At 43.0% G+C, this 10,274-nt stretch overlaps 1 protein-coding gene across 1 annotated transcript in view; it reads right to left on the bottom strand.

Moving 5' to 3' along the window:
- Positions 1-238: 238 nt before the first annotated feature.
- The window catches only part of GTF2F2 (general transcription factor IIF subunit 2), an 88,411-nt gene continuing 78,375 nt past the window's right edge, over positions 239-10,274 (bottom strand). Inside the window, exons 8-9 of the mRNA XM_080612845.1 lie at positions 7,270-7,413; positions 239-617 (exon numbers count right to left, since the gene is read on the bottom strand). Coding sequence (XP_080468971.1) covers positions 498-617; positions 7,270-7,413 — 264 coding nt within the window. The 3' untranslated portion in view covers positions 239-497. The remainder of the gene's footprint in view (positions 618-7,269; positions 7,414-10,274) is intronic.

The raw sequence follows: 10,274 nt of genomic DNA, 5'->3' as shown, positions 1-10,274 counted from the left end.
CCTGATCCCAAAAGGAGCATCATGTCCAACCCACCCAAACAGCACACAAAGGGTTATGTACCTTTGCAGACGAAGCCCTGACAGATCCCAGCAGAAGGGAAGGTATTAACCTAGTTCTGTTGGAATGCAAACACACAAACTTACAGGTTCTTCTAGGACACAGTTTTCCTTCAAAGTCACTGAGGCTTGGAAAAATCCACAAAGCTACCAAGAAAAAGTAAAATCAGAACTCAGAGGATTTCTAATAAAGATAAATCTAAACCAAGTTTATTCTATAAATACTTTTTTTCCTGTCAAAAGACAAAACACTTGTAGAAACATACAAGAAATATCCCTTGGGAGAAAAAAAGCAAACCCAACAAAGCTATGCAAAATAACGAAGTATCATCTGCCTTGATTTAACCTGCAGAACTGCTGTATTCAGTCCTGTCTGTAAACCCACCACAGTTCCCTCAGTGCAACCACTCTAATTCCCTCTTGCTTTGTAAATGCCATCATTAATCACTCTTGTCTTCTCCTTGGTAGTGTCTGTATTCTGGCTTCAGCTCCCATGTGTTTTTGTGGGTCCCCTTCACATTGTAGATGCCTATTTCTCTTAAAATTTCTTTCAAGTAGATCTGAAAGGAAACAAAAATCCACATTATACAGGCAGGCAATCACCGCAGCTCCTACACAGCATCTCATGATCTGCTCCCTCACACCGACTTGGTTCATAATCATCAAATGACACTGGCCAGCAGGGTGAGCTGATGGGCACAAACTTGTGTGATAATGACTGAGACTTCAACCCCCTGGAAGCAACAGACCTGCTGCGGTACAGAGAGGCAGGTACTAGCTAGGGGGATGCTCCACGGGCTGCTGAAATGAAGCTCCCAGTGCCTCTGGGAAGGCAATACTGAGGTCATAGAATCACAGAATGGTTTGAGTTGGAAGGGACTTTAAGAATCATCCAGTTCCAACCCGTCCAGCCTGGCCTTGAACACTGCTAGGGATGGGGCATCTGTAGCTTCCCTGGGCAGCCTGTGCCTGTGCCTCACCACCCTCACAGTAAAGAATTTCTTCCTTATATGTAATCTAAATCTACCGTCTATCAGCTTAAAGCCATTCCCCCTTGTCCTGTCACCACATGCCCTTGTAAAATGTCCCTCTCCAGATTTCCTGTAGTGCCTTTAGGTACTGGAAGCTGCTCGAAGTTATCTCACGCATCTTCCTCCTGCTTGGATTTCTCCAAGCTCTTGGCTTTCTGTCTTGCTTTGGTTGGAATTATCTTGAAACTCCCTGCCTTACTCAGACCCCACCAAAGCCCCAAGCTGTTGGATTTCATGCCTTCATGCAGAGCTTGAAGCATTTTACTAGATAAAATTTAGAGGAGAGCTGAGTAGGTGCCAAAGAACTTTCTAATATATTCCCCCAAGTTACACCAGCAGTATAACCTTCAGCAGCAGACAGGTCGCTAATAGCACCCTCCTTTACCCTTTATAATAAACACTCGTGATTTGTTTCATTTTTTAAAGAGCCATTTGCCTGCTTGTTTGTTTAAATATTAATGGTGACTGATGCAAGTAGATTGCCATGGCAACTGCAGACCACAGCTTAAGAATCCCCACATTACATTCATAATTGCTTTACTCTGAGCAATTTAATCCTCTTTTGAGTGCATACATTGACCTGGGGTTACTGGAACCCTTGTATCTTTTGTACCTACAGTCCCACTAAGCTCAAATAGCAACATCTTCCACTCATCAAAGAAAGCAAGTATTTGTTGATGATATAGGAAAAAAGGAAAGGCTGATTGCCCAGTCTCTTCCTTACACTCTGCCCATTTTTTGCTAAGTGTGTGAAAATTGGGCTTTTTATTTATTTCCCATTCTCAGTCAGTCAGAAAAAGTCTCTTTTAGAGAAACTAATCATTACTCGCTCTCCAAGTGCACATCAAAAACTGACAAAGCAACAAAACCCCGGATCCCACACTAATGACAAGACTCCAGGTGGACTCATGGAGCAGAATTCTTCTTGAAAACCTATCAAAGCAACGAGGGGTCTTTGTCCAGAAGAAAGCTGACCCCATCAGACTGCACATACAAAGTAGTTTCTCAGGCTCTTTTCTTCGAGCAGAGCGGCTGCGCGCAGGAGTAGTTCACTTTGCACTGCGGGGATTGCTCGTCGGTCTCCGAGGGTGCACGATGCAGACCCCAGCAGGTGGCAGCAGGAGAACAATGTACAACTCAACACAGCTTCCCACGTCTCGACTAGCACAGAGATGCTGTCGTTAGTCATGAATGTGCCCGCTACGACAGCAATTGGTGTGCAAACGTTTCTGTACGATGACACTGCTGTTGTGCAACGCATCTTTTAAAGGTGATGAAAGGAGGTGAAAAGCAGTGTGGCCAGCAGGGCGAGGGAGGGCATCCTTCCCCTCTGCTCAACCCTGGTGAGGCCACATCTGGAGTACTGTGTCCAGTGCTGGGCTCCTCAGTACAAGAAAGACAAGTCATTACTGGAAAGGGCCACAAGGATGATAAGGGGTCTGGAGCATCTCTCTTATGAGGAAAGATTGAGGGAGATGGGCTTGTTTAGTCTAGAGAAGAGCAGACTGAGAGAGGATCTCATTAATGCAAAGGCAGGCACCAGAAGGATGGTGCTAGGCTCTTTTCAGTGGTGCCCAGTGGCAGGACAAGGAGCAATGGCCATGAACTAAAACACAAGAAGCTTCACCTCAACATAAGGAAGAACTTCTTTATGTTGCAGGTGGCAGAGCACTGGAACAGGCTGCCCAGGGAGGTTGTGGAGCTTTCAGTAGTGTCACTGACAGACACTTCTAAAGATGGTGAGGGGATGGAAGAAACACCCAGATTCAAGGTTAAATTCTGCTCCAGACCACACAGACAGATTAATGAGAGTTGGGAAAAGTGTAATTGCACTTAGTCCCTTAGTACATTGATATGCAGCTCCTGGTCTAAAGACCTAGTCTGCACCTGGGAAGCCAGGTCACAAGGTGTGACGATGCTGCAGGGCTCAGGCAGAATGAAACTGCTATGGCTGCAAGGTTCATGGCTCCTGCTGTTCAGTGGCACTATCTTTGGGTGATGGCAGTCCTCACCTCTCACTAGTTGCTCACGCCTCCAAATCACCCACCCAGTTATACAAAGACCACTTTCAATTCCAACTGGTTTTCAGGCTCAATTCCCCAGGCACTTCTGCTTCTCTCTAGACAAAACTTCCAAGTTTTGAATCCACAGCCTAACAAAATGGAACAAAACCAACCTAAAGTGAATAGCGAGGTAACATCTGTGCCACAAGTGAGGGCACTCCAAGCTCAGACTGTCAACTGCAGGAACTGAGGATCTACAATGTATTCCTATGGGCCATCTCTGCTGTGGGGGAAACAAGCTGCAGTGGTTTTAGTGGGGCAGCAGAGTGTTAACCCAAAAAATCACTCCGTGTGCTCTGGCAGGGGGATTGGACTAGATGATCTTTTGAGGTCCCTTCCAATCTCTAGCATACTGTGATACTGTGATACATAACATGGAACCATTGGAGCTTTTAGACAATTAAAAATCAGGGATAAATCTGCTGTACTGTACTGAACTTGAGAGCAAGCAGCTTGATGAGATGCATTTGGAGGATGTTACGATTTTCCTGTGGGATCTCTTCTCTTTCCATAAACCAGGACCCTCCACCTAGGTCTGTGCTGTGCCAGGCTGGCCTATACATATTGGAGAAACTAAGACTACTCAGTCTGATGCTATATCATCAAGAGATATCCTCCACTTCCTCCAGTAAAGCCAAATACTGAAATTTAGAGCCTGGTGAGTGCTAACCAGGGGCCCACAGTTTCTGAAAGGGATCCAATATGTTTATATAGACATAATTCTAACACAGAAGCTAATCTCTAGTCAAGCTGTTTGTACATTTAAGGCATCTTCTGCTTTGTTACACCTTCCCTCATGATTTCTTTACATAGGAAGGGAAATGTTATTATAGAATTAGAGGACAGAAATTTCTGAGAGAGGAGTTAACCTCCGAGCTCTGAAAACCCTTCTGAAACTGAGGGAAAAAACCCCACTGTAGGACAGCCATTACTTAAAGCTGAAACACAAGAAAAAGCTGCAAACAATCTGCCCCGTTTTGAAAAATACAGCTCACATCAGACCACTGGTTCCATTCTTCACAAATATTTGATTGCTGACATAAAAAGCATGTTATGTTCTCAGCCATCAAGTCCAAATCTAGAATTACTGCACTACTTCCAGGGATCACTCAGTATTTACATCTGGGTAGGTGGCAACAGATTTGACTACTACTGCAAGCTCTTATTTTTCATTAGAAAGGAAAACAAATACACCCAGGTTTCCCAAATATAATAATAGTTGGTGTTCAGAATAGGCTCGCTTTGTGATTTCACGATCGCAAAATAAAGATGGCACCAATTTCCCGTGTAATGTGCAACATACTGTGCAGCAAGGGTTTCATTTACTATTTACATTTACCATTACATAAGAAAAATAACCTTATTTATTTGTTCCTTCACTAATAAGGATGTTAATTCCCTCAGACAAACGTGTTTTAAATATTATCAACCAGTGAGGTAAGCACCTACAACTTCACGTTAATGGGAGCCAAGGAGACAGCAGCAGCATTTTTTCTCTCACGTCTGAAAATAACTTCAACATTTAGAAACTTGGTGGAGAAATTACATACCCAGACAATCTTAGACAGTATGACAGAAAATAAAGCAGTGAGCACTCAGCAGAGATTAATTAACAGCCAGCCTCTGTACAGTGTGGGGAACGCATGCCTGTTCACCTGCTGGCATTTGGCTTTTTTTTGTCAGCTATAGCTCTCTGCAAACAATAAAGTCACAGTGGGCATTAGGAACGGATACTTCATTTTCAGATAAAATCCCCATAGCTGCACACCAGAGGTTGCAGTCGGCAGCACCAGGGGTGCTCACACACAGAGCAAACAGCAGGTGAGTGGCAGGAACAGAGGGACAGTATTTTTAAATGGAAATGGATGCTATTAGCAATTCCCTACACAAGTTTTTAATGGAAACCCAGATGGGAAATTAGGATAGCTTTAGATGTGGGGTAGATGAGGCACTGAAAGATAGTTCTGAATTTATCACCATACTGGCGGAAGAAAGGCATCAGGAAGACAATTTGGGTCCTCCATTTTCTCAGAGGGTCTGTGGAAGCTGGATGGGCACCGACACTTATGTCAAAAACCTGGCTGGGAATGAACACAAACCCCTTAACTCTCACACACAGCTCAAAACTGAGATGGCACTCAGTGGAGGGGGGCTTAATGGTCTGATTAATCTCAGGAGCCCTACAGGACTTCTAGCCATCAACAGAGAGACTCAAATAAGAAACACAGATGCAAAAATATAGCCCAAATCACATGTGATGTTGGGTCAAATTGGTCTCCAATTTCCTTTTAATATAGCTGTATTACTAAAATGGTTAAAAAAAAAACCAAACCCAAAAGGCTAGATTTGCTGAGATGAAAATACCAGCACAGATCCACTATACTACAGGCAGAATATATTCAGGAGCATATGATGACAGCAGAGATACATAGATAGGCATAGAAATTCATCATAAGTGTTAACAGAAGTATTCATGTGAGGTATTTTGCTCTATGTATCTAATTTAATAGCTACCCTATAAATCTGATCTTTGGGGCAGTGACTGAGACAAAAATTGGGACTAATGTTGCCCAACTTTTGATGCTTAATGAAGAAATTTGTTTTAGAAGCACCGGCTCCTCTGAGCTGATGCAGAGACAGGTACATTTAAGAGGTAAATCACATCACAGGAGGAAGAAAACATTTGTTTTCCCATGGCTTAAATGGTAGTTGTGGGTGACTATTTCGAGCTGAAGTCATGCTAGGTAGGATAACAGGATATATCTGCACCTACTTACATTCAAAGTGATCAACATAGTGACTGTCACACCTATCTCTTACAAAAATAAAAAGGCTTTACATTTTCTTGCCACTCTCTCCATGTCTTTCTCCTATTCCTTCTTCCTTCTCAGCTCCCATGATCCAAACACCTTCTGGCCACACAGATAAGAGTTGACTCATTAGATAAATGAATGAAATAGAAGACAGGAATACATTATCCAGCTAGTTTCTCCCAAGGTACTGGAACACCATGAACCTGCTGTGTTTGAATTGGGTAACATCTTTGTGCAGCTTCCTAACCAAACAGATTGTGCACCTTATACAAATCCTCTGATACACTCTGATACAGATCCACTTAATTCTAAATGTGAAGTGACAAAACTAGTAAACATCTTCATTTTCCCCCTCTTTTACAGAGGAATATTTTTTCCCATAATCCAGTTGTCACTGTTCCTTCTTGTGCTTTAGCCCTAAGAACTTTTGAAATTGTTGCTCCATTTAGACTCAAAAATAATTAAGTCCCTTTAAGTTTTCTGGAAACTGCAGCTGAGTTTAGGGCAGGCATTAAAGTTAGCAGTGAAAAACATCAAAAGCACCAAAGATACTTCACATGTCATTGTCTCCCCCATCTCCTGCCTGGTCTGCTCAAGGAAAGCTTGGAAGGAGGGAAAGAACTGGGAAGCTAGGGTTCATAGATGAATGCGCTGTCAGATATTGCAGGATAACAAAACCAGCATGTAAACACATGTCTTCATGCTTTTCCTGTTTGTGGAAACAAACATCAGAAATGTTTTTAAAAAATCAAAATAAATCCCATGTATCAACCCCATAACTCTTGGTCTAAAAATTATTCTATTTGTGAAGGAAATCGAGTGATTTTGGGGGTGTTGGCTGACATGATGCCTGAGGTCCTAACAGGGACAATGAGTGCATTTAATACTAGTCGCATGAAACACAGTTTTCTAGACCCACAGAGAAAGAGTAACCTTTGTTGCTATGCCAAGATAAAGTTCAGAAACTGAAGGAAGGGCTGACCACTCACAGCCTTTACTGCCAACAGTAACAGAACTAGGCTGTTACTTCAGTGAGGACAGGAGTAGCATGGGAGACATTCAGAGCATTACAGAAATTGGTTTCTAGTATTAAAGCAACCATTAGGTTGTCTAAATCACCTCTGTCAAGAAAAAGCATACTCACTGCAACTCCTACAGTCTTACGATGGTGAACTTAAAACCCAGTGATCTCTGTTTTAGAGAGCTGTTTCAAAGGCATATATAGTAAACTATTTTCTGGATATGGAAAATATACACAATAGGAACTACTGAAAACAGTTGTATTACAAGACAGCTAGTACATACCACTGGCTGTTTGGTTATGTCCACAAGGTCTTTAATGTTGTAATACTGATGTTTCTCAAAGGCTGAAAAAAGCATGTCCAACACTTGTTGTTTATCAGCTCGAGCTCGTTTTCCATCTTCTTTCTTCTTCTTCTCATACTCAATCTATCAAATGCAAAACACATCTTAAAGACATTCATAGGTAACACTGTCTAATTCTCAGCGCTGAACATTAAGGCATAAAAAATCTATTTCATAAAACACTGTTCAATGACTCAGTGCTTTTCGTCTGGAAATTTTCTCTTGAGCATTCAAATGTTCTTTTCTGAACATAAACTAAGCATTTTGTCCTCAGCACAATTAAGCTTTTCAGACAGGTATCTCTGCTTTAACCAGCTTCAGGAATACAGCCTGCACGATGTGCCCAAACCTGGAGAGAGAATTAGTAGTAGTATAGGAATACATACTGAGATGGTATTTTCACTCCACCTCTGTTTGTATCATCTTCTGCAGTATAATGACAAATTTCAAACCTACAAAATGCCATTCTGTAGAAAACCCACAGACCAGCATGGCTACATCCACTATCATAACAACCACCTGCACAAAGGATGCTCAAACGGCCCTTTGGACTCTGCGCCATCTGCTCCAGAAACAGCACTCAAGGCAGTCCCTCCACCAATGTAAAACCAAACTTCACCAAGTGAAGACACACTTTGAGCATGCAGGTGGTATCCCTTCAAGAGAAACTCGAGTAGCACATGCGAAGTTACAGTGCTCCAAGAAAACCTATTCCAAGCAAATAGAGGCCTCTTGTTGCCACACATCATCCTATTTCAGAATGAGTATTAAAAAGTACTTAACTATTGCAGTTTGCACAAGACTGCCGCCAAAAATACTTCCAACATTTCCTCAGATCAATCATCAGAAGCAAGATTTGTACAGGCCAACACATCCCAAACAAACCCCAATCACCAACATCTGCCAGCACATCACCTCATCCACCCCCAGTACCACCCGCAATACCAGAAAACCATCAAGCTCCTTGGAACCAACAAAGGTGACCTAGAAGGCAACATAGTTCATGTAACCATCAAGTGCTTTCAGGCACACTGTGTGGGTGAATCCGAAGAGGCACAATGTACAGCAGAAAAGATGCTCGTGACCAATAAGGGACACAAGCCTGGCTGTGAGATAATTTTGTATGGGAGTTTTCTGCCTCTCATGTCTCAAACCTGATTCTCAGAAGGAAGACCTTCAGAGAAGAAGCCTAGAAATGAAAATCACAGTTCTACTGGATACTAAAAATCTTATTTTTAATAAGACAGATTAGCTTTTTGGCACAATTTATTTCTTCCTATGTTTCTTTGCCAGCTAACTCCCTCCTACTCTCTCGGTGAAAATAGCCTGTATCTTTGTATGTGTCCCAAAGGGGCTGAAGACTATTACCACCTTTGCCATTGCTCACAGCTCTCTGGCCAGCCAACCTTCTCTTTGCAATCCTGAAACAGATGTACCTCATTAAACAGAGCAACTATTCCCAACTTGTAGCTTGAAGTTCGCTGTTTCTGCTTAAAACCTAAGACGGGCTTGGGCAACCAAATACTTGTCTGCTTTTCCAGCTGTATGTTAGTGTCATAAAAAATACAACCTTTCCACACAAACCCAGACTCTCAAGACAATCTCTGTGAACAACAACAAAAAATCCACAGTACAGTTTGTACCTCTTCAAATGACATATAGTGAAAACGTGCTTAGCTAGCAACTAGCTACTAGTACAACTCCCTCCATGAGGAGAAAAAATCACTTTAAAATGGATGCTTCCTACACAAAGGAACAAAGTAACAATAAGGAAATTCTCGACATTCTCTCCCTGATGTAAGGTCTCTGACAAGACTATTTCACAACCAGGTATAAAATCCTAATTACATGAGTAACAGTCTCCCAGAAAATAACATCAAGTGGCCTATTTAACCAAAACACAATCATTTATTTTTTTTCCCTGGTAAATTTCAAGGGTCAGTACTGGGACCAGTATTATTTAATATATTCATCAATGATTTAGATGAGGGAATTGAGTGTACTGTCAGCAAGTTTGCTGATGACACTAAGCTGGGAGGAGTGGCTGACACGCCAGAAGGCTGTGCTGCCATCCAGCGAGACCTGGACAGGCTGGAGAGTTGGGCAGGGAGAAACTTGATGAAATATAACAAGGGAAAGTGCAGAGTCCTGCATCTGGGCAGGAACAACCCCAGGTTCCAGTATAGGTTGGGGAACGACCTGTTAGAGAGTAGTGTAGGGGAGAGGGACCTGGGGTCCTAGTGGACAGCAGGATGACCATGAGCCAACACTGTGCCCTTGTGGCCAAGAAGGCCAATGGCATCCTGGGGTGTATTAGAAGGGGGGTGGTCAGTAGGTCGAGAGAGGTCCTCCTTCCCATCTACTCTGCCCTGGTGAGACCGCATCTGGAATATTGTGTCCAGTTCTGGGCCCCTCAGTTCAAGAAGGACAGGGACCTGCTGGAGAGAGTCCAGCGCAGGGCGACAAAGATGATTAAGGGAGTGGAGCATCTCCCTTATGAGGAAAGGCTGAGGGAGCTGGGTCTCTATAGTTTGGAGAAGAGGAGACTGAGGGGTGACCTTATTAGTGTATATAAATATATAAAGGGGGAGTGTCACGAGGATGGAGCCAGGCTCTTCTCAGTGGCAAACAATGATAGGACAAGGGGTAATGGGTACAAACTGGAACACAAGAGGTTCCACTTAAACTTGAGAAGAAACTTCTTCTCAGTGAGGGTGACGGAACACTGGAACAGGCTGCCCAGGGGGGTTGTGGAGTCTCCTTCTCTGGAGACATTCAAAACCTGCCTGGACACATTCCTGTGTAACCTTATCTAGGTGTTCCTGCTCCGGCAGGGGGATTGGACTAGATGATCTTTTGAGGTCCCTTCCAATCTCTAGCATACTGTGATACTGTGATACTGTGATTGCAAGGCCCAGCATTTTTCCTTCTCTACTATTGTAGTG

Source organism: Psittacula echo (assembly GCF_963264785.1).
Source record: "Psittacula echo genome assembly, chromosome: 3".
Taxonomy (NCBI): domain Eukaryota; kingdom Metazoa; phylum Chordata; class Aves; order Psittaciformes; family Psittacidae; genus Psittacula; species Psittacula echo.
This window is presented reverse-complemented; position numbering and strand designations above follow the sequence as displayed.